The 26389-nt window shown below is 39.9% G+C and overlaps 1 protein-coding gene across 1 annotated transcript in view; it reads left to right on the top strand.

Annotated features, from left to right (window-relative positions):
* Nucleotides 1-26389, top strand: part of ATPAF1 (ATP synthase mitochondrial F1 complex assembly factor 1) — a 168937-nt gene that overhangs the window by 14705 nt on the left and 127843 nt on the right. Inside the window, exon 2 of the mRNA XM_085602706.1 lies at nucleotides 365-473. Coding sequence (XP_085458832.1) covers nucleotides 365-473 — 109 coding nt within the window. The remainder of the gene's footprint in view (nucleotides 1-364; nucleotides 474-26389) is intronic.

Here is a 26389-nt window from a genome sequence, read left to right on the forward strand (position 1 = left end):
AGTCATTTCTAGTCTAATTTGCCTATTTTGAAAATTCAACAGACTGCTATTAGAATCTGGCCAGCGGGACCATTTCCTTTTGCTAGCACTTATGGTGACAGCTCTGTATTTTGTTTGGTTAGGTAGAAGTCATCATATCCTAGTCCAAATATATTTCCTTGTTGAACCAAAAAAAACGGTATCCATGTAATTATGTTTTTGCGCTACACTGCAAGTCAAAGATGCAGTCAGATTAGTTATGCAGTATTCACCTGCTTTGCATGGAAGAACACCAAGATTGTTTGAGTAAATGTTGTTTTGTTTGATAAAAGTTAATCACATTTCTAATTTAATCTAAATTTGGTTTGTATCTTGCTTGCTTCAGGGCCAAACCAGAGGTGTTTGATGCTCGCATGGAAAAAAGAAGTGAAGTGAAAACACAGCCTGTGGGGTACACCACGCAAGCTGATTTTATCCAGTCCATGGAAGAAAAGGCAAGAGCTTATTGCTGTGAATGACCTTCAAGGGTATTATTTGTTGGACGTTGTAGAGAATGTATCCGGTTTTTATTAGAATGTTGGAGTGAAGCACTCGGTCTATAGTTTACATCCTTATCTTTGAAATTCTCACATTTCAAATGCCATGAGGAACAATTGTCAATTACTTAATTGTTGTTTACTATCGCATACATTTTCATTGTTGCTTCACAAAGTGGTTTTAACCCCCACCATTGCCAGAATCTAATATATACCAGGAAGAAAAAAAAATACAGCAATATTCATGCTGTAGGACAAATTACGGCCCCCTACAATTCAGTAGTTTGTTATCTATACAACTAACTATACAATCACTCTTAACGTGTTCCTTTTTAGGTCTCGGCTAGCGAAGGCTGCGCTTGCGCAGTCTCGCTTGCGAGATTTAATGTTTTTCAGAAGTGGGGCTTGAACCCGCCCCTCTTCTCCCCTCTTCTTCATTGGCTGGCCTCTTAAATGCTGGTCAGCCATTGGAGAAGAGCTTTGTCTCTCCCAACAAGCCCCGTCTTTTTCGGATTCGGGGGCGTGTTTTTTCGATTCTTTCTCATTTTTTACTCCCTGCCCCTTTTCCGCGTGGTGGGAGAAGAAAAATACAGTGTCCGCTTCTGCTCTTCCGCTTCAGCTGCCCCCCCACTCTTTCCCCTCCTGCTCACCCCTCTCCAGCAGTGTTTTGTACAGCGCCTTCGACGCACACAGTGCCGGCTTTAGTGCCTGTGGCGCCCTGTGCGACAATGCTTCAGCTGCCCCCCTCCCTCTCTTTCTGTCTAGCAGTTCTTCTCTTACCAAAAACCTTGACTTCAAGATGGGGTTCTCACTCTCTTTCCTCTACTTTCTTTTATTTGCTCCCCTGTGAAATGGATCCAAAAAAGAAAATAATTTTTGCTGGAAATGTCGTATTGGGTGGGTTAAGGCTGGGTGGTGCCCTACGAAGCCTGCTAACGTGTTCCGCGGTTCGCTGGTAAGGGGCATTGTTCCATCGGTAAACATAGGTAGGTTTTACGCATGCGCAGAGCGCCAGCGATTGTGGATCCAGGTTCTTCCGAATAAGTCCTTCTCGACGCCCAGCGCTGGCGGAGATACTGTCATGACGTAGGGTCATGACGCGTGGCTCGCGCCAGTCCAAGTTCACCTCCTGCTCCAGTCCAATCCACAGTAGAGTCGCGGGTCTCCGAGGGGGAGGCTGATCCATGTCAGGAACCGGCTGGGGCAGCAGTGGATACCGCACCAGCAGGCAGGTGAGTGCGGGGCTTCTGTCAGGAAGGAGCCTGATGGGTGCCGGTGTGTCCAGGGTGCACTTGTGTCCTCTGTGGGCTCCCCACGGAGGGTCCCGCAGAGGTAGCCTGAAACCCCGGATACCTCTCGGCTCACCCCCAGCCTAGTGAACTTCTTTACCTGGGCTGAGGGCCCCTGCCTTGATCACCTGGGGGAGGCACCGGCTCAATAAGTCTGGGATTTGTTTGGACTGACCCCGGGAATAGACTGATCCCAGGGGGCTAGCAAAGACAACAGGCCGGCTGCTTATTCACGACCCTGCCCTTTCAGTGACTCCAGAGAGGGACTTCACCCAGCTGGCCTTTCTTATCAAGTGACTCTCAGAGATGGGCCATGAACTACACCTGCCTGGCCCTCCCAAGTAAGTGACTCTCAAAGAGGGATTTCACCCTGCTGGGCCTCCTTATCAAGTGACTCCCAGAGGCGTACTTCACCTAGCTGGGCCTCCCAAGTAAGTGACTCGCACAGAGGGGCTTCACCTACCTGGGCTTTTGTTTTCTTGGCTTTGTTTTTCCTGTGCTTGCAACTAGTGCACCAATCCTGGAGGTACTGCAAAGTGTGGATTGTAAAACAAAATGTGTACTGCGGCTCTGCGTCCAGGGATGTGGTCTTTTTACCATACTGCTAACGTTTTGTAAGGATATCAGCAATGGACATTGAAATGGGACCATTCAAGGCCCCTTTCAGGCAAAAGCACACTGATTTCTGAATAGTGAGTGTAAAAGCGTCAAGGTAACAATGTTGTTCCTGCTTGCATTTCACATGGTTTGCTAAATTTTGCATTCCCCTGTGAGTGTTTGCTTTTTCCAGGATGATGTTACACACAACCACACACACACAACCACACACACACAACAACAACCACACACACAACCACTACCACACAACCACATACACACACCCACAACCACACACACAACCACACACACATAACCACACACACACACACATACACGTGTTACCATCCTTGTGGGGACTATGTGTGAACACCTGCCTTGTGGGGACTAACCTTTCCCAATGTTTTAAAAACATACCAATAACAGAAAAATGTTAAGGAAAAATTCATTATACAGGATCCTGCTTCAAATCTGCAAATATATTGTTATTTAATCACGCGCACAGAACCATCTTTGTGGGGACTTGAACGTGTCTTACTATCCTTGCGGGGACTTACTCAATAATTATCATTTCTGATTGAATACATTCACAAACAAATGACTAAATGTTGTTTTTCTCTGCTTTACCTATATTACATGATAGTTTAGACATATATGAATATCTATTTGTGTCCTAGGACCATCCAGCAGATATAGTTTGAAGATAATGCATTTCTCAGTGGAGAAATATAGTATATAAAGTAAATGGAAAGGGATTTTCAGATATCTAGTCTATTGCTGACTTCTCACAAAAACTGAGGGATAAGGACATAGTGATTAGTTAAATTCCTGTAAATGCCAAAGAGCATACACTGTGGTAAGATGGGAAAGCCAAGTTGAGGTTACTTTGTTTTTGCATGAACTCCACCATTGTCTAGGTATGGATGTACAATAATAGTCCCCAAAGATATAGCATGTGATATGTTATATAGCTATCAGAGATGGTGTGCTGTGATAGTAATTGTCAAGCCCCCTCAAAGACAGTGCATGATTATATTGATGCCCTGGTTCCCAAAGATATAGTGTTTAATTATAGTCACTCTCAAGTCCCCATAGACCGGGTGTGATTATATTTATGTTAAAGCCCCCACAGAGATGGTGTGTGATTATAATAATACTCAATTCTCTGTAGCGATAGGGTGTGATGATAGTTGTGTTGAAGTCACATGAGATGGTGTGTCAGAATGATGCCCAGGTTGCTTCACAGATAGCATGTCATTATAGTCATGCTCAAATCCTCCAAACGATAGGGTATGATTATTATAGTCGTGCCCAGGTCCCTAGAGATATAGCGTTTGGTCATAGTCATGTTTAAGTACCCCTAGAGATAGTGTATGATGATTGTGATGCTGCAGTTAATGCAGAAACAGTGTGTTATTACAATAATTCCAAAGTCCCCACAGAGATAGTGTAGGATTAGTTATGTTCAAGTCCCTGCATAGATAGTGTGTGATTATAGTCATGTTCAAGTCCCCACATAGAGAGTAGTGTGATAGTCATGTTCAAGTCCTACAAAGTATACGATGATATTTATGCTGATGTTCATGCATAAGCAATCTGTCATAACAGTGGTGCCCAGGTCCCCACAGATATAGCATTTGATTATAATCACTCTCAAGTTCCGAAAGAGTGTGCGTATATTCATATTCAAGTTACCCTCAGGTATAGGGTATATTTATAGCTATGTTTAAGTCCTCACAGAGTAAATGCATGGTTACACTCATATTCAAGTCCCCATATAAAAAGTGTTATGATAGTCCTGTTCAACTCACTATATAAATAGGATTAGGATAGAAATATTCAGGTTCCTGGAGAAATGGTGTATTATATTAGTCATGCTTAGATTCCTGCAAAAATGATCTTTGATTATAGTGATGTTTAGGTGGAGTCACAGGTAGTGTGTGATTATAGTCATGCTCAAGCCCTGCAGAGGTATTGTGGGATTATAGTGAAGCACATGTCCCCACAGAGATAGTGTGTGATAGCACTCATGTTTAATCCCCCACAAAGATAGTGTGCGATGGATTATAAGATGTGTCCTGATCCCCACAGAGATAGTGTGTTATTATAGCATTACCACTGTCCCTAAAGAGATAGTATGTGATTATAGACATGCCCAGGTCCCCACAGAGATACTATACTGCGTGATAATAGACATGCCCCAGTCCCCACAGAGATAGTGTGTGAATATAGAGATGTCCAGGTCCCCATGGAGATGGTGTGTGACTATAATATTACCATGGTCATCAAAGAGAATGTGTGCGATTATAGACATGCCCAGGTCCCCATGGATATAGTGTATGATTAAAGATATGCCCAGGTCCTCACATAGATAGTGTGTGATTATAGGGATGTCCAGGTCCCCACAGAGATAGTGTGTGATTAGAGACAAGCCCCGGTCCCCACAGAGATAGTGTGAATATACACATGCCCAGGTCCCCACAGAGATGGTGTGTGATTATAGTGTTACCATGGTTGTCAAAGAGAATGTGTGTGATTATAGACATGCCCAGGTTCCAGCAGAGATAGTGTGTGATGAAAGACACGTCCCTATGGAGATAGTGTATGATTAAAGATGTACCCAGTTCACCACAGAGATAGTGTGTGATTATAGGGATGTCCAGGTCCCCACAGAGATTGTGTGTGATTATAGACATGCCCAGTCCTCACAGAGATAGTGTGTGATTATACACATTCCCAGGTCCCCACAGAGATGGTGTGTGACTATAGTATTACCATGGTTGTCAAAGAGAATGTGGGTGATTAGAGACATGCCGAGGTTCTCGCAGAGATATTGTGTGAAAAAAGACATGCCCAGGTTCCCATGGAGCGAGTGTGTGATTAAATACATACTCAGGTCCTCACAGAGATAGTGTGTGATAATATGGATGTCCAGGTCCCTACAGAGATAGTGTGGGATTATACACATGCCCTGGTCCCCACAGAGATAGTGTGTGATTATACACATGCCCAGGTTCCCACATAGATAATGTGTGATTAAAGACATACCCAGGTCCCAACGGAGATAGTGTGTGATTGAAGATATGACCAGGTCCTCACAGAGATAGTGTGTGATTATAGGTCCTCACAGAGATAGTGTGTGATTATAGGCCTGCCCCGGTCCCCACAGAGATAGTGTGTGATTATACACATGCCCAGGTTTCCACAGAGATAGCGTGTGATTATAGGGATGTACAAGCCCTCACAGAGATAGTGTGTGATTATAGACATGCCAATGTCCCCGTAGAGATAATGTGTTATTATAGACATCCCAAGGTCCCCACAGAGATAGCGTGCGATTATAGGTATGCACAGGGAGATTGCACAAAGTTAGTGTGTGATTATAGTTATGCTCAAGTCTCCAGAGTGATGTGTGTAATTATAGGGATGTTGAAGAACCCATACATATCATATTAGTCTAGTTGCTTATTAAACTAATTAATCCACTTGAGGGATATGTGTTTCACCTCTCTCTCACATGTTTGAATCCGTGTGTTTCCACTCAGCCTTTCATACTTCCAAGATTCATACAATAAGTACCATTTACTTGGATAACAATAAAAATATGGAAGTCGGCTCCAAGACACCCCTAGGTGTGAATGTGTACTTTATATATGCACATGAGATGATGTGATGTGATATGATAATAGTGGTACTTAAACTACCACCAGAGATAGACTGGAATTATGACATATCTATTAATCCCACTCCAAATGCAGCATTAACTGATTTAAACTGTGTCCCTCCAGGAAGTTCCACACTTCCTTAAAAATCCAAGTATCTGAGTTCTCATTCTCTTTTCTAGCCACCGTCTTAAGAAATCTAGTCTCCATCAGGAAAATAAAACTTTTTTTTTTAATGCAACAAACTCCCCGTGCTGATTCTTCCTGACCCTTTAGGATTCTTACAATAGAGAAATAGATTTAAGAACTGGCACATCTTTATAATTTTTGTCTCTATCATTCAAGAATGTAATTGTCCTCGCCTCATAAAGCTCTTATTTCTCTCAAAGTATTTCTTCTACCTGGGGCTTTTTCTAGCTACCCAGGCTCATTCACACTCAAATATGTATAAATGTACATAAACCTTGTTTAACAAACTTAAAACATTTATTGTGTTTGAAGCACAAATTCTGTAATTGGGTTTCCACAATGGGGCTAGTTGTCCTTTGTGCAAGAGTAGAAAAAAGTCAAGTTGGCAGTGTTACATCCGCCTTTTTATTGGATAAGATACATTCTCAAAATGTGCCCAGGTGAAACATGGGAAACTTTCACAAAGTTGAAACATCCATTTTTGAACCAACATTTTATGTTTGGAGCATAGGATAGAAATTCTTAAGCCAGGCTTGTGTTTTTTTGTAGAAGAGTAGATAAGGATAGTTTGGCCACGCGGTGCAACAGCCTTCTACATGGAAAAAGGTACCTTCTCAGAAGTGCCAACGTCAACTACAATAGACGTTCTCAGTGTTTAAGGTCTTATTTAAAGGCCAAATCATATGCAAGAGTCTTACCAATTGTATTCCTGAACTGAACTGGTATGCTCATTGTGTAAGAGTAGAGAAAGTTACTTTGGCTGATGTACAGTGGTCTTTTTCATGGGAATAAAAACCTCAGAATGCTCCTACTGTAATTAAAGAAGTCTTTTGCAATGTTAACAAAAACATTTTTGAGGTGTGAGGCCAAATGTTGTACATTGGTGTGTGTGGGGTATACAACTAGACTTACTAAAATGGGCCGGTGAATCCTTTGTTCAGGAATATAGAAACATAATTTGATGGTCATGCGCTAGCTGTTTTTGTGTTAAAAGAATCCCTAAAATGTGGCCATGTCAAAATTGAAATACATGTTTTCAGCAGGGGACATTTTGTACATAGAGTCTCAAACACTAATTTTTCAATTAGGTTTGTGGTTCCTTTGTGCCGGAGTACAGAAATTCACTTACAGTTGTTTAACAACACTTTTCATGTGGAAAGGGACATTTTCTAAATGGGCACATGTTAAATATGGCAATGAAACACATATTGATTCCAAAATGTGATATAAGCATGTTGTCAAGAATATCACCTCTGCAAAAATATTGTGGAACTAAATATCAAAAGTAAGAATATAGGTTATATTATGCAATATCTACATGAAGAAAATTGTTGTCATTAATATTCTGTACTTTAATATAGTTGTATTAAACATTGATTTTAATTAAATATATATATATATATATACATACTAAGAATATTAGTATAATCATCTTTTTTTAAATATAGTTTGTAATTTTCATTGAGTAATTTAATTTTTATAATGTAATTAGTAGTTTATAATTTAGTAGCGGTCATTTTGTTTGTAGGGGAATATGGTGGCAAGTTAAATACATTTTAAATAGTAGTTTTTAATATTAAGTGATATAAGGTAAAGTAAATATTAATTTTTTTCTTATGTAAATGTTTAAATGTTTTAATTGTTCTTTCATTTATTGGGGTTTCATTTTGCATTTTTAATTGATATTTTGTATAGTATAATTAGTCATCTATAATTTAGCAGCATGTTGTATGGTTTGTAGGGGAGTAGGGTGAGATAATATTTTAATTAAAATTGTTTTCTTTATGTTTTAGCTATTTAAATATTTAATTTATAAATTATTATATAATTATTTCCTTGATTAATTAATATGTACAATTGTTCTTTTACTTGGACTGTGTAAGAAATAATTGATCATATTTATAAACAAGTGCATATTATATTACCATTTATTATTTTTATGTTTCTTTTATTTTAATTTTATTTTTATTTTATTTATATTTCAATTTATCTTTTTGGTTTTGTGGTTTTTGTTCAGTAGTAGCGAGTGAAATGAATTCCATGTATGTTTAGTTCAATATTAATTTATTTATACATTTATTTTGTATATTTATAATTAGGGCTCCCGGTTTTATGGTATTTTTTTTTTTACATTTCCATCTGTATTTATCCATATTTATTTTTTGCTAATTTTATCTGTATTTATCCATATTTCTTTTGTGTTTGTGGAGAAATTAAGCTGAAATTAGTATATTTCCCCATTTATATAACCGATAAATATGCACACATGCTTGAATGCCTGTCAGGTTTCAATGCTGCGAACATCTACAGAAGATAAATCAATGCACTTATATGAAAATATGATCAATTTTAGTATCAACCTTGTGCATATCTCCTGCTGTTAAATCCTCTTTACTAAAATTCCTTTCTTTTTTAATCCCTTACCTATCAATCCATGCAGCTAATGGCCTGGCAGACAGTATTTAGAATTACTCCAAAAGCAACCCAATTTCTATTTTTATCCACATTTAAAAATAAATACAGACAAGAAATAAATGTTTTCTGTCTGTATTTATGTGTAAAAATCAGTAAAAACGGAAAACAGGCAGATTTATAATACATTTTGCATCCTATTTAAATTTATACAAGATAAAGTTTTTAGTTTGAATATGGTTAATCATGTTATGTTTTTAGATATTTAAATATTTATTTGAATGCCTGTGTTGGAATGGTATATGGAACCTTTCTGTAGTCCAACCCTTTCACTGCTGTTGCTTAGATTGGAAATAGTAAATCTAGCCGATGCAAATCCAATGCATTCCTTATTGTTGCTTAATTGGAGTGGGGATAGTAAATCTAACAATTTCAAAGTCCAACGCTTTCCCTACTGTTGCTTAGGATGGAGTGAGAGTAGTAAATCTAACCCCTTTGAAGTCCAATGCTTTTCCTTCTATTGTATATATTGGGGTGGAAATAGAAAATCTAATACCTCGGAAGTCCAACACTTTCCAAGCTTTGCGTACATTGCAGTGGGAATAGTAAATCTACCCTCTCTAAAATTCAGCAGTTTTCTTGCTTTTTCTTAGGGTGGAAAGGGAACAGTATATTTGACCGCTCAGAATTCCAAAACCTTCCCTACTGTTGCTTAGACTGGAGTGAAAATAGAAATTGAACCCCTCTGATGCCCAGCACTTTCCCTACTGTTACTTAGATCGGAGTGAGAGTAGCAAATGTAACCTGTCATAGTCCAACACTTTCCTTACTGTTGCGTAGACTGGGGTGAAAATGGTAACTCTAATCCCTCATAAATCCAAAACCTTCCCTACTGTTGCATAGGTCAGAGTGGGAATAGTAATTCTAACCCTTCTGAAGTCCAATACTTTCCGTACTTTTGCTTAGATTGGAGTTGAATAGTAAATGTAGCCTCCCTGAAGTCAAAAGTTTTTTCTTGGGGTGCTTAAATAAGAGTGGGAATAGTGAATCTAACCTCTCCAAAATCCAAACCTTACTGTACTGTTGCTTAGATCGGAGTCCGAAGTCCAATATTTTCAATGAGTTTGTTTATGTTGAGTAGGAATAGTAAATGTGACACCTTTCAAGTGTAACACTTTTCATACTTTTATTTTAATTCGAGTTCGCTAATTTTTTTGCTGTTTCTTTTACTTGCTCATATAAATGTTTAAATTATATATCTTTTTATGTTTATTATTGTTTAAAAAAATCCATATTTATTTTAAATGTATATTTTTATATTAGTTGTCTTTATTTACCCAATTGTGTTATGTCTTTATTCTTTTTTCTACAATTATTTTCATTAATGTTAATATTATTCATGTACCTACAAATTATTGTTACTTAAAAGTGCAGTTCACCCAAAACTCCTATAAAATATATAGAAATTTATAAGTAAAAATCTCCACCTATTGCCACTTAAATAAAGTAGTAATAGATAGTGAACAACCATTAAACCTAATACTAACCTATAAGTAACACCCTAAACCAAAATGCAGCGAAACATAGACCAGAAACAGAGCAAAATTATGATAAAAGCTACATGACTGCCTTTTACCTTTGGTAAGCAGAGCAATTAGCAAATCACATATTCACTTCAAAGCCCCATGTATACCATGAACATACCATGGTATAACGAGGCACAATATATAAGTATATTTTTTTAAAGTTATAAGTTTAGCATTACTTACACTATTTACAAATACTACACCATTCCACTTTGTCAGTCCATTATACACAACTACACTGTACGCTATTCCACTATACGCCACTCCACTGTACTCCATCTCACTCCACTCTAGGCCACAACCAAAAATGAACATCATAATGTATATTCCTGCCACATGACATTTACATTCATTCACACACATTCATGCTACGTCTGTTTCAATTAACACACTCCACTCTGACATCTCACTTTACACCACTCCACTCTATGCTATTCCTCTCTCCACCATTCCACTTTACGTCAGTCCGTTAAACACCACTGCACTGTACGCTAATCTCCTGGATGCCACTCCTCTGTACTCCACCTCACTCCACTTTAGGCCACTCTATGCTACACCACTCTACTTTAAGATATTATACTATACACCACTCTATATTATTATACTCCAGTCTATGTCACTTTACTGTATATCCCTCCACTGCACAACTCCCCACTGTATGATATTCCCTTGTATGCTACTCCACTCTGACATTACACTCTATGCTACTCTGTGCCACTACACTCTGTGCTACTTCATGGTACATCACTACACTCTACGCTAATCCACTAGATGCCACTCCACTCAACAGCACTCTACTATAATCAACAGCAGTATACCACACTTCACTCTGTTACAATCCATTGTATCCTGCTACACAGTACAACACTACATTGTATGCCACCTCATTGTATGTCACTACACTCTACGCTTTTACAGTCTAAGCTATTCCAATGTATGACCCTGTAAGCTATGCTACTCCACTACATGCCACTCCACTGTACATCACTGGACTTAATGGCACTAAACTCAACACTACTCCACTGTACGGCACTCCACTCTATGCTACTCCACTGTACTCAACTGTACTCTACGCTATTCCGCTCTTCCCCACTCCAGTGTATGCTATTCCGCTGTACACCACTCTGCTGCTCGCCACTTTATGCTACTCAACTTTATGCCACTACACCGTACCTCACCACCCTCTATGCAAGTCCAATCTACACTACTCCACTGTACGCCCTGCCACTCTATGCCACTCTACTCTACGCAATTCCAGTCTATGCCACTGCACTGTATGCAGGTCTACTCAACCATACTTCACTGCATGCTACTGCACTGTATGGAATTCCAGTTTACGCTATTCCAATGTATGCCATTACACTGTACAACACTCCAATCTATAGCACCCCACTGTATGCCATTACACTGTACACAAACCCACTCTACACTATTCCACTGTATGCAACTCCACTGTACCACTCTCCACTGTATGCTATCCCACCCTATACCACTCCATCATACACCACTCCACTGTATGCCACTCTACCATATGCTGTTGCTTTGTACATCACTCCACTGTATGTCACTCTGCTGTACACCACTCTACTCTATCCCACTTCACTGTTTGCCACTCCGCTCTATGCCACTCTGTCCTATCCCAGTTCACTGTTTGCCACTCCGCTCTACACCACTCCGCTCTACACCACTCCGCTCTACGCCACTCCGCTCTACGCCACTCCGCTCTACGCCACTCCGCTCTACGCCACTCCGCTCTACGCCACTCCGCTCTACGCCACTCCGCTCTACGCCACTCCGCTCTATGTCACTCGAGTGAACCTCATGCCACTCTACTCAACTCCAATCTAGGACACTATGCTGTATGACAGTATACATTACAACACTATCCTCCACTGTTTTGTACCACACTCCATTTAATAAAACTCCACTTGACAACAGTAAACTATGCATTTTTAAACAACATTTTATTACAATTTTAAAAACCATTGAAATCACATGAAATAAACTAAGGTTAAGGATAAGATATAGTTAGGAAAACTTTATTTCTTCTTTGTACACAAACCAAACAAACTACACAAACATTAGAAATTCTAAAGTTAGAGTTATAACTTCAATTTATAATTTGCGCACCACTTTCAAATTACTATGTCATAGTTATAACTCACATTTATACTTATGCAACACCTTCACATTTCTAGAATTCATGCACCTACCTACACAGTCTTGTCATCTCACTTGCCACATTGAATGGACTATAACTCACCACTCTCACAGAGATGGTGCGTAAAAATAAACATGTTCAAATCCCTACATAGATAGTGTAAAATGTAAATCTATTATTTGTGAAGTGCACAGCTACCCATAGGCATCCTGGCGCTGGGGGCCATCGGGAAGATTAAGCGAGCTATTGCCCAGAGTCACATGGTGCTGGGCTAACCTGCCGCCGGTGCCGGGAATCGAACCATGATCCCCAGCGTCTGGCGTCAGTTGCCCTGGCCGCTGCGCAACACCTCTTCCCTGTGTGACGATAATGTTCAAGTCAGCACACAGATAGTGAGTGAAGATAATGATGTTGAAGTCTTCAAAGAGATAGTGTGTGACCATAGGCATGTTAAAAATCTGCATAACATTTTATTATGGTGGTGGTCCAGTTCCCACCAACAGAGAGCTTAGAGATTATCAAAGTTAAGTCTATATAATGTTAATGTTAAAGATAATGATATTCAAGTCCCCACAGGGATAGAATATGATTATAGGCCTGTTTAAACCTTCACATAGTATGTGATGTTATGTTAGGTAAATTTTGTAGAGCGCACAGCTACCCAAACTAGGGTTTCCCAGCGCTAAACCTGGCAGAGGACCAAAATCAGTAAGATAGAATCAAAGAATTAAAATTATTGATTAAATAGCCATGGTTTTAAAAGTTTACGAAAGCTCGGAAATGAGGTTTCATTGCGAATGACAGTGGGGAGAGAGTTCCAGAGCACTGGACCTAGATAGGCAAAGGAACGACCACCCTTTCTTTTAAGTTTGACACTAGGCACCACAAATTTACCCTGAGTGGCTGAGCGAAGCACACGAGTAGGCAGGTAAGGGTGAACCAAAGTTTGTAAGTATTTTGGAGAAGAACCAATTTTAATTTTGTGCATATAACTCATGGCTTTAAACTTCACACGGTTTTCAACCTTAAGCCAATGAAGTTTATGCAGTGCACTGGAAGTTGAAGAGTGTTTGGGAAGCTGGCATAACAACCTAGCAGCAGAGTTTTGGACCACTTGTAGTTTCCGTATAACATCCTTATTAGAACCCAGATAGAGGATGTTTCCATAGTCCATTCTCGAGGTCACAAGCGCCTGGACTACGGTTTTTTGAGCAGAAACCGGAAGCAACCAAATGATTTTTTCCAACCATTTTAAGATGGTAAAACAAGTGGCAGCTACATTTACAGCCTGCTGCTTCATAGATAGATTATCGTCAATCAAGACGATAAAATTGCGGACATAGGCAGAGGGCTGAGGGAAAGCGCCCATTTCACATGGCCAATGCTGAGGGCCCCAGAGATTTTTATTTTTCCCCAAGATGAGGACCTCGGTCTTTTCGCCGTTAAGCTTAAGAAGATTACCTTGCATCCACGATGCAATGTTTCTTAGACCAGTCTGAAGCACTGAAGGTCCACACAACTGTCCTGTGGAAAGGGAAAAGATGATCTGGGTGTCGTCAGCATAAGAGAACAGGCACAACCCTGATTCCTCTATCATCGTTGCCAGGGGTTTGATGTACAAATTAAATAAAAGGGGACTCAAAATAGAGCTCTGAGGCACCCCATAGGAAGAGGGGTACATTTTAGAGGTGGCTCTGGATGAAAAAACTTGAAATGTCCGCTTGACAAGAAGAGACGCGAGCCAGCCAAGTGCTGTGCCAGTAATACCAAAGGATTGAAAGGAGTTTAATAACACGGTGTGGGATACCGTATCAAATGCAGTGCTCAAATCGAGCAATATAAGAGCTACAGTATAGCCAGCATCCAGTCGCTGTCGTAGCACCTCTGATACTCCAAGCAGAGTTGTCTCAGTAGAAAAACCTGCCCTGAAACCGGACTGAGAGGGATGTAAAAGGCTAGTTGAATCCACAAAACGAATAAGTTGCTGATTAATATGTTTTTCCAAAATTTTGGAATAAGTGGGAAGCAAGGAAATAGGCCTAAAATTAGACAGCTGGGAAGGATCCGCATTGGCCTTTTTCAAGAGAGGAAGGACCATCACATGCTTCCAATCTGAGGAGACAACGGCTTCTTGGATAGAGGCATTTAGTAACTGCATAATGAGCATCAAAGAGGATGAATCCAACTGCTGCAGCACAGAAGCAGGGATGAGATCACGAGGAGAGCCAGATTTAATACTATTTAGGATTTTTTTTAAAGAATTAAACTCAAATAATGTCCAGGTTTCAAGTTTCATGGAATAACTCGCTCCGTGGTCAGACTCAATCATGGGAGATGACATACCAGATGCCACTGTCTGAGTAGTTTTAAATTTGGTTTTCTCAACTCTTAATTGTTCCATAAACCAGGGAGCAGGGGGACGATGGTTTATTTCTTTTTTGTATTTAATGGAAGACAACATTCAACTGTATCCGAAATCCATTCATGTATCATACTAGATGAGTCAGTTGATGTTTGTTCAATAGTAGGGACGTTATCAGTAAGAGTCCTATTAATGAATTCAAGGTCCAATTTACTCCAATTCCGAGTACTTTGAGGACTACTTGCAGAAGCTGTGATTGGAGTCAGTGAAAAAGTGCACTGAAATTTGGTAGCAAAATGATCAGACCAGCATAAAGGGAGAGCAGGATCACAGTGAAGGCAAGTCAAATTAGAAAAATAGGATCCAACAAATGCCCGGCCACATGCATGGGGACGCTATTACCAAGTAAAAGATTTAAAGCTACAAGGTCCGCATTCAGTGTACTGCTAATCATACAATCCAAGTTTTCAAGATGCAAGTTGAAATCCCCCAGTACGGTGAAATTTGACGCTTTGGGAAGATATGGCGCAACTAGCTCTGGCAGTAACAAAGCCCAGGAGTTAGAGGGTCCAGGGGGGCGATAAACAAGAGTACCTGAAAAAGTAATTTGCGGTGTCAATGTAATTTTAAATAAAGCTGCCTCAGAATTTGAAATAGCTACATCTTCCAATTTACATTGATAAGATTTATCATAAATTATAGCAATTCCTCCACCCTTTCCGCTGACCCTGTCCCTTCTGGCTATGGTATAATTAGATGGTAAAGCCAAGACAACATCAGGACCTGAACTGGAATGTAACCAGGTTTCAGTAAGAAAGATCGCATCAGGATGTTCACTATTTAAGAGGTCAAATATATCCATCTTATGTTTGGGCAGTGAACGACAATTCACGTTCCAGAATGTAAAAACTTTACTAACAGCATTCTTACCTGACAACAAAACAGTCTTTCTTAAAGAAGGGGGGAGGGGGAACTAGTCAAAGTTTCGTAGCTCTTATCTTTAGGGAGTGCCGAGCAAAACGAGAAATTGCAACAAGGACAGCAGAAAACATTGTTTAAAACAGAGCTAATGTTACAATTTAAATCTATGCATGGGCGATATTTCAGTAGCTGTTCGGGTGAATACCTCAATGAAGCAGCCAAATTAGGTAATAATTGGCCAGGGTTCATGGCCTCTGGTCCCGGAAGGGCGCGGACGATATATTGTGTGATCATAGGCATTTAAGCTGGAGCATAGTGTGTTATTATAGGTGGCCCCAAGTTTCTACTGACATTGTGTGTAAAAAGTCTCATGGTCAAGTCCATACAGTGATAGCCATGATACCCTCCCAGGTGATAGTGCCCTCTTCAAATCTGCATAAATAGCACAACTTAATATGAAAATAAAATGATATTCAAGATCTTGCAGAGATGGTGTGTGAAGGTAAGCCTGTTCAAGTACTCACAAAGATAGTGTATGGAGATAATGTTCAAGTCTCTAGACTGCTAGTGTATGCAGATGATGATGGTCAAGTTCCCACAAAGATAGCGTGTGATAATGGGCATGTTCAATAACTCTCTTTCTGTGTGATAATTGTGATGTTCCAGTTCCTACCGATTCAGTGTGTGAAGATTATCATGGTCACGTCCTTACAGTGGAAATGCATAAAAATACTGATATTCAAGTCCCACAGAGTTGGTATGTGAATATAGGCATGCTTAGGCCTTCACGTAGTATGTGATTAAAGTTGTGATCAAGTCTCTACCAACATACTTTGTGGAGACTATCATGATCAAGTCCATAAAGTGACAGCCAGGATACCCTCTCTGGTGATAGTGCACTTTACATATCTGCATAACTTAACACAGTGTGAAATGATAATGATATGCTAGTCCCACAGAGATAGTGTGTGATTATAGTGATGGTCAATTCTCCACAGCGATAGAGTGTGGGTATTGGGATGTTCAATTCCCCACAAGAAAAATGTGTAGTATCTGAGGTGTTCTAATCTTCACAACAATAGTGTATGGTTATTGGAATGTGCAAGACCTCTCAGAGATGGTGTGAAGATAAACATTTTCAAGTCCCTACATAGTTAGTGTGTGACGATAATGAAGTCTCCACAGAAATACTGTGTGACCATGGGCATGTTCAAGAATCTGCATAACATGTGATTATAGTGATATTCCAGTCCTACCAACATAGGGGCCTATTTATCAAAAAGTTATGCAGTGTAGCAAGTCATCGTGCTGCGCCGGATGAAAGGGAAAGAGCAGGAATGCGTTGCATTTGACATAATATGGCGCATTCCTGCCTTTTCCCAGTGCTGGCTCACAATGTGCTGCCTAGCACCAATGCAGGCACTCTTGACCCATGGTGCAAAGGTACCTGCGTTGTAATCTGGATTGTTTTTGTGGAAGAAGGGGCACCTTCCTGCACAAAAACAATACTTTGAGTCATTTTCCTCATCCTATGTGTGCTGAAGAATGCAGCACAAATAAAAAGAGGAAAAATCGACCGACTGGGGTTTAAGTGGTCACGGAGATAATGTGTGAATTATAGGGATATTCAACTCAAACAAAGATGGTGTGTAAAGATTATGAAGTCTAAAGATAGTATGTGATTACAATGCTGCTCAGGTCTCCCCAGAGTTAGTGTGTAGTTTTACTTATACAAAAGAAGTCCCTGCAGACTCTTTTTGTTACAATAGTCATGTTCAAGTTCCCAAAGATATAGGGGTTGATTCACAAACTGCATTCGTAGAACATAAAGTAGGACTACAGTTCACAAACATATGAGTTGTACTCACAAATGTAAACCTACATATAAGTATATCTACAAGTGTAAGTTACACTTTTGAGCAACTTTACTACTTCAGACTGCTCACCATTTACAAGTGTAAAGTTACTGAAAAGTTTATCCTTACGTGTCCCCACCCCCTGAATTTAGAGGCAGGAGCCTAATTTATGAGCTTGAAGTTACAACATGTTACTTTCCACACCTTGGCAAGGATCTCCACTACAAGGGCAGAAAACTCTCAATGGTAAAGCGTATGGAAAGATTTAAAACTTTATTAAACTTTGAAATAACTTTATTGTAAATGTAGAGTGACAAAAAAAATACTGCATTACTAAATGAATTTTTAAAAAAATGGTTATTTTGACTGTATACCATTTAAAATAAAATAATTTAGCTGACGGTTAACTGGAAAGAAATTCTCATCTAAAGTAAAAATATATATTTGTGTTAAGTATTTAAAAGTATTAGAAGTGGCGTATAGAATTAATAGTAATTTGATAATTTTTTTAATAAATACTAATGCTAGATTAATTTTTATATTTACAAAAAGATTAATGCAATAAAACATAATTATCTATTTGTTTTAGATTTTTTTAAATAATAAATTAAATATAACTATATTTTTAAACTCTTTACATAATTAAATACTGTTCTTTATTTTAACATTAGGCCTTGGGTTTTTTATTTTAAATCACTACCTTTAATATTTTTATGGGAGTGTGCTGCAATACCTGTACCACAAGAAGTGCCATTACTTTTTCATAGGAGAGGGTCTGCTATTAGCACTCAACACAACCCTCAACCTGAGATCAGATCTGCAGGGATTCACCAAGGTAATGTCAGCAGTCTTGCAGTACTTGAGAGGGCCTAGGTTTGCAAATATACAGCTGTTAAAAATATTGGCTTTGGAAGTGTCAACACCTTAGCATGCCTCTGGTTCCCCTCACCAGGTGACATCCTTCATCGTCAACCTCACTATCTTGGCAAACAAGACACAATCTCTCATATTTAAAGGTAAAATACTACTCTTTATTCTGGATTAAGTTAGCTCTGAAGGATCTCCCCATTTTCAACCGGTTTTAATAAACAAAACTGTCAGACTTTCATAAGAATCTGGAAATCTTTCAAGCTTCTTCTCAAATCTTTGTCTAAGGAGCGATTCCTTCACCATCTTGGTATCAACACCTCACTTAGAGGCCCATTAGTATGTCGGGCGGATCGCCACCGCCCGCATGGCGGTGGCGATCCGCCCGACATTTTCTCCTGACCGCCGGCCAATTCCCCCCGCCATATTACTATGGCGGGGGGGACCCCGACAAACGGAAAGACCGTCCGCCGGTTTTCCGCCGGTAGGCAATCCGCCCGATTGCCTACCGGGCGGAAAAGCTGTTGATATGGTGGCGGTGTCTGTTAGACACCGCCATCCATATCAGGATGCATGCGGGGATTTGCCATTGCCGCCACGGAAAGGCATGCAGTCTTTCACATTGGGGGCCCGTAGTGGGCCCCCAGGTAATTTTGGGGGGTGGGGGGTGCACATGGGGGTACCTATGGTACCCCCGCCCCCTGCATTTGCATGTACAACGTGGCAGGCACAGCGCTGTGCCTGTCACGTTGTTCATGCAAATGCACAACTTGCATTTTTGGCATTGCGGCGGGGGGTGCTTTCTGCACCGCCCACCGCAATGTTAAAAACATGGGATGCGCCTGCCAGTGTGGCGGGCGCATCCTAATTGTATCTGCGGGACCGCTGCATGCATTGCGGGCGGTCCCATTTCCCAGGGCCATGCTTATGGTGCCCTTAGATTATGCTCAGATCAAGTGTGAAAGCATGAAATAAGCTTCTGTTCCTGACAAAACTATAATTCTGTCAGACAGGCCCTCCTATATTGCCTGCTTGGACTTCATTTGAAATCTTTCACAAGTTGGGTTCTGCTTCCTTGGGATCGTATTCACATAACCGGCAACAAGATAAAAGGGTGTGCCAATGCTTAGCCAGTGATTAGCAGCATGCGCTTCTGAAAGTAATACACAAAGCAGGTACATGTGCTACTCTCAATTCATTTTTATAAACATTGTGTTTAGATTTTATGAACACTGTGGTTGTTTAGAGCTAATGATAACGATAGTTGGGCCATGTTTGACATTTTGTTTGGTAAACTTTTAGACCCTTCCTTGACAGTCACATGACTCCCTTTGGGATTTGGAATGCATGGGAATCTTATCTGCATGGAGATGGAGGTCATTGGGGTATAGGAGTGGATGTATGGTACTGATATAAGTGATTCTTATTTCTATATCTAAACTCCTTGTTCATCTACTAGACCTTTGTGAAATCTGCATTCATCATCTCTGAAAACCAAAGTAATTGTATGGATGGGTTCATAGCTTATGCTGCAGGTGTCAAATTGGAAGCAACAAACCCTTTTTTGGGCAACTTAACATTTTTTAAATCTCACCAGTTGGCATGATTTTTATTTTATTTTATTTTATTTTATTTTATTTTACGAAAGCAGCATTAAATGGAAATGTTCTTCATGCTACTCATGTCTGTGGTAAATGGTTTTAGACGGGGAATGCAACAAAGATTCTCCAAAAGAAAAAGTCCCAAGGTGGGCATCCTGGCAGGGGAAAATACCAACCAAGCAACTTGCCAGAAAGTGGCCATTGTGTTTCTCGACTGTCGCCTAGGACTGGTCAATGGCAAAGTAATATCCTGCAGTCTCCTGTATCTGTGGTTGCAATAAAGAGGATGGGGAAGATGCAAAATGTTGCCCTTCTTTAAGGGGACATTGTTTTTAATGTGCATGCCTTTCAATAAAGTGCAGCAGTAACTGAGGTGAATAAGCTTTGCTTACCGGATGACTTTATGCTGAGACACCCATCCAGTTCACAGTTTAGGTTAGCAAATCATTGCATTTTTGAAAGTTTAATCTTTATTCAATTTACCAAACTGGATTAATGCATCTGATTACAATGATTTTTGAACGTGAGGCTCAGACCTAAAAACTTGAGTCCTGGCAAAGAGAGACCATTGAGTTACCCCAGCGTAATAACTTCTTTACTGTGCCTATACCTTTCTCCCAGATATCTCTCCATTTCATCCCCTTAATTTCTCTTACTCTTACTCATTCCTCATATGGTTACTAGATTTAATTAACATTGTCATGCCACCAAGAAATCTATTTTCCAGTCCTGTACCTTCTAATGAAAAAACAAAATCACTGTATTCTGGTAATTGTTAAGCCTGGGCACAGCACTACGCTACGCTCGCGTAGTTTGCGAAGTTCGCGCTACTTTGCACTACGCGAACTGCACGTAGCACAGTGCGAACACACGTAGCGTAGTGTTGCGTAGTGCTGCGGTCATTTTTTGCTTGCTTGCGGTCCTCAGCGTCAAGTTGGCGACCGCGAGCAAGCAAAATGACATCCCGGCGAGACTTTTTCCTTGTTCGCGATCAGCAACATCAAGTTGGTGATCGCGAGCATGGAAAATAAACCTCTCGGCGAGATTCCCAACGCGAGGAGGTCAGGCTTCTCAATGCAAGTGGTCACGTATGCTCGCGACCGCTCGCGATGAGAAATTACCAGTTCGCGTTGAGAAAGCTGCCTCTCGAGTAAAAATCTACTCGAGCAGCAGAAAACTACAGCTCGCACTGTGCAAGATGCCATTTTCAATGATTGCACAGTGCCGGTTGCTTGTCCGCACTGTGCAATCATTGAAAACGACATCTGGCACAGTGCGAACAAGGTACTACGCAGTTCGCGAAGTGCTACGCGTAGCTCGCGTAGTGCGAAGTGCACTTTGCGTAGCTTCGCGAAGTGCTACTTCGCGAGCTACGCCCAGGGTTAGTAATTGTAGTCCTGCTTCTCATCACTTGATATAATGTAGTGGCATTGACTCCAGTAGTTGTTTCCTGGTAACATGGAGTCATGTGGTAATTCTTCAATTTCACCATTTTCTTCTCTGCAGATTTTTCCTTTTGCTTCAGATTTCATTATTTTGTCTCTCACCGATATCTACAGGTTTTCACTATCCAGATGTGATTCAGTTTGATCATAAAGCTTCCAGATGGCTTTGTTATCTGGGGCATCTTCTTCCATTCCTGAGCTCTCATTCAACATCTTCTTAATACTTTCACAGAGTTGCAGTGCATATCAACTTCAATTCAATGTTGTGAACCAGAAATCTAGATTACAATGGTTTATTGAAAGAAAAGCTGAACTTGAAAATCATGCCCCAGCTGAGATTGGGTCATCCATTTTCCCCTCCCTGAGATTACCCTATCTGTTTTCAACCCAGCCTTCAGTTTTCGCCAAAAGAGAAACTTTATTACTTCATCCACAGATCTACCAAATTCATAGATGACAGCTCTCTATATTGATTGTGGTAAAATGTGATATTGTTCCAGGTGTTCTCACTTTAAATAATAATACACACTATGAGATTCAATTCACCTTTACTTCTCACTCTTGGTGGTAAGACTTCTGTCCATGCAGATGTGAGGTTCCAATTGTGCCTAGGATGCAATTCTTTCCACAATATGTGGGGTCAGATTGTGCCCAGGTTTCACTTGGGTCCTCTCAGATGCTGGAAGGGATTGTGATTTAAACAGACTTAGATTAAGGGAGACAGGATTGGGGGCAGCAGGAGGGAATTTAAAAAGAGAAACTTACAGAGGGACAGGGGCACAGAGAAAGACACAAACAGTGAGAAAGATAGCGAGGCAGAGAGGGAGGTAAAAAGTGGATAGCCATAAGGATAGATAGAGAGATAGAGAGATAGAGAGATAGAGAGATAGCGAGGCAGAGAGGGAGGTAAAAAGTGGATAGCCATAAGGATAGATAGAGGGATAGAGAGATAGAGAGATAGAGAGATAGAGAGATAGAGAGATAGAGAGATAGCGAGGCAGAGAGGGAGGTAAAAAGTGGATAGCCATAAGGATAGATAGAGAGATAGAGAGATAGAGAGATAGAGAGATAGAGAGATAGAGAGATAGAGAGATAGAGAGGCAGAGAGGGAGGTAAAAAGTGGATAGCCATAAGGATAGATAGAGAGATAGAGAGATAGAGAGATAGAGAGATAGAGAGATAGCGAGGCAGAGAGGGAGGTAAAAAGTGGATAGCCATAAGGATAGATAGAGAGATAGAGAGATAGAGAGATAGAGAGATAGAGATAGAGAGATAGAGAGATAGAGAGATAGCGAGGCAGAGAGGGAGGTAAAAAGTGGATAGCCATAAGGATAGATAGAGAGATAGAGAGATAGAGAGATAGAGAGATAGAGAGATAGAGAGATAGAGAGATAGAGATATAGAGATATAGAGATATAGAGATATAGAGATATAGAGATATAGAGATATAGAGATATAGAGATAGAGATAGAGATAGAGATAGAGATAGAGATAGAGATAGAGATAGAGAGATAGAGAGATAGAGAGATAGAGAGATAGAGATAGAGATAGAGATAGAGATAGAGATAGAGATAGAGATAGAGATAGAGATAGAGATAGAGAGATAGAGAGATAGAGAGATAGAGAGATAGAGAGATAGAGAGATAGAGAGATAGAGAGATAGAGAGATAGAGAGATAGAGAGATAGAGAGATAGAGAGATAGAGAGATAGAGAGATAGAGAGATAGAGAGATAGAGAGATAGAGAGATAGAGAGATAGAGAGATAGAGAGATAGAGAGATAGAGAGATAGAGAGATAGAGAGATAGATAGAGATATAGAGAGATAGATAGAGATATAGAGAGATAGATAGATAGAGATATAGAGAGATAGATAGAGATATAGAGAGATAGATAGATAGAGATATAGATAGAGATATAGATAGATAGAGATATAGATAGAGATATAGATAGATAGAGATATAGATAGAGATATAGATAGATAGAGATATAGATAGAGATATAGATAGAGATAGAGATATAGAGAGATAGATAGATAGAGATAGAGATATAGAGAGATAGATAGATAGAGATAGAGATAGAGATATAGATAGAGATAGAGATATAGAGAGATAGATAGATAGAGATAGAGATATAGATAGAGAGATAGATAGATAGAGATATAGATAGAGAGATAGATAGATAGAGATATAGATAGAGAGATAGATAGATAGAGATATAGATAGAGAGATAGATAGATAGAGATATAGATAGAGAGATAGATAGATAGAGATATAGAGAGATAGAGAGATAGAGATATAGATATAGAGAGATAGATAGATAGAGATATAGATAGAGAGATAGATAGATAGAGATATAGATAGAGAGATAGATAGATAGAGATATAGATAGAGAGATAGATAGATAGAGATATAGATAGAGAGATAGATAGATAGAGATATAGATAGAGAGATAGATAGATAGAGATATAGATAGAGAGATAGATAGATAGAGATATAGATAGAGAGATAGATAGATAGAGATATAGATAGAGAGATAGATAGATAGAGATATAGATAGAGAGATAGATAGATAGAGATATAGATAGAGAGATAGATAGATAGAGATATAGATAGAGAGATAGATAGATAGAGATATAGATAGAGAGATAGATAGATAGAGATATAGAGAGATAGATAGATAGATAGAGATATAGAGAGATAGATAGATAGAGATATAGAGAGATAGAGAGATAGAGATATAGATAGAGAGATAGATAGATAGAGATATAGATAGAGAGATAGATAGATAGAGATATAGATAGATAGATAGAGATATAGATAGATAGAGATATAGATAGAGATATAGATAGATAGAGATATAGATAGAGATATAGATAGAGATATAGATAGAGATATAGATAGAGATATAGATAGATAGAGATATAGATAGAGATATAGATAGAGATATAGATAGAGATATAGATAGAGATATAGATAGAGATATAGATAGAGATATAGATAGAGATATAGATAGATAGAGATATAGAGATATAGATAGATAGATAGATAGATAGATAGATAGAGAGATAGATAGATAGAGATATAGAGAGATAGATAGATAGATAGATAGATAGATAGATAGATAGATAGATAGGATTTGAAGTGATGCAGATTGAGTTCAGAGTGTGCATGTCTTCCCTCTCCTCTTATATCTCTTTCCTCCTGTCATTTTTGTATATTTCCTTATAACTTTATCACCCCTGTTTCTCTGTGTGTCTGCATGTGTTTCTGTCTCTCCTGCTCTTTCTCTCCTTGACTCCACCACTCTGCCTTTTCCTGTATCTCACTTCCATTCTCCCTCTGCATTTGCCTATACTCCTCAGTCTTTATCTTCCCTTGCTGCTTCGCTCTGTGTCTCTCTTGCTCTTTTTCTCTCCGTTTTTCTCTTCCCTAGTTTCTCCATGTCATTATCTCTGCCTATCTTTTTGCTGTCTTTATCCATCCTCCCTTTCCCAGCATATCTCATGGCTTTTCTCTAGCTCAAATGTTTTTTCTCTACATATTTATTTCGATTTCTACACCCTCTCTCTATTTTTTTGTTCTGACTTTCTCTGTCCGCCTTTATTTTTCTCTCTTTCTCTCTCAGTGCATCCTTGTATTTTTGTGGACTCTCCTCCAGGGGTTTTCTGTCTTTCTAGGTCTGTCCAGATCTTTCTCTCTCTCTTCGCAAACATTTCTCTCGAATAGCACTCGTTACATCGCATAGAAATACCATGCATGCCTTTACAAAGCGGGTATTACTACTCGATGTCAATTACAACGAGTACCATTACAATGCAACATTTTACCACAACCATACCTTTACCACGCATGCCATTTCTACGCCAAGGCATGTGTGGTAAAGGTATACTCATGGTAAACGTTTGCAAGGTAAGTGACTCCAACCTACCCTACCCTAATCCCTAATGTAGTTCCACTGTACCAGCCTCCCCAGACCCCCAGTCCTCTCCCTACAATAACACTACACTACCCTGCACAACCCCCGACACTATACTAATTCCCCGACCCTCCTCCGACACCCAGTCCTATCCCTACAATAACACTACACTACCTTGCACAACCCCCCGACACTATACTAATTCCTAAAACACTACCCTACACTACCCTACACTACACAAACACCACAACTCTACCCTAAACCCTAACACGCTACCCCCAGCACGACCCTCCACCTTCCCCCAGTCCTGTCCCTACACATTAACACTATCCTGCATGCCCCCCCTACACTACCCTTAACCCTAAAACACTACTCTACACTACACAAACACCACACCACTACCCTAAAACACTATCCCTAGCATGACCCTCCCCTACGTCCAACCATACACTACACAAACATTACTAAACTACTTTGACACTACCCTAAACCCTTAAAATGTTAACCCCCACCCCAGCACAATCCCCCTTACCTCTCTCTCCTCGTGGTTCCTCTCTCCTGGTTCCAGCGTCGACAGAGGGGCGGTGCACATCGTGAGGAAACAGAACAACCCAATTTTCTCACAACGATGTGGATAACCATTACATTGCATGCGTTTTAAAAGCGCATGCGATATAATGGTTTGCGTTGTAATGTTAGTCGTTATTACTTCGCATGCGTTTTTACGCATGAGATGTAACAACTTGCGTGGTAACAGCCTCGTTGTAATGGCTGTTTACCATTTCTCTCCTCTAACACTCCCAATCACTGTTTCTGTCTGTCTCTTCCTGTCTTTTTATCTCTATAGTCTCTCACTTTCTCCCTGTGTCTTTCTTTCTCCTGCTCCACATCTCTTCCTTTCTCTGACTTTGTCAGTCGCTCTTTATCTTTGACTTTCCTTCTCTTTTTGTTTCTCTGTCCCCATCTCCTTTTTTTGTCTTTCTCCCCATCAGTACAGTGGCTACTGTGTC

Source organism: Triturus cristatus, chromosome 4_2 (assembly GCF_964204655.1).
Source record: "Triturus cristatus chromosome 4_2, aTriCri1.1, whole genome shotgun sequence".
In the NCBI taxonomy this organism is placed as follows: domain Eukaryota; kingdom Metazoa; phylum Chordata; class Amphibia; order Caudata; family Salamandridae; genus Triturus; species Triturus cristatus.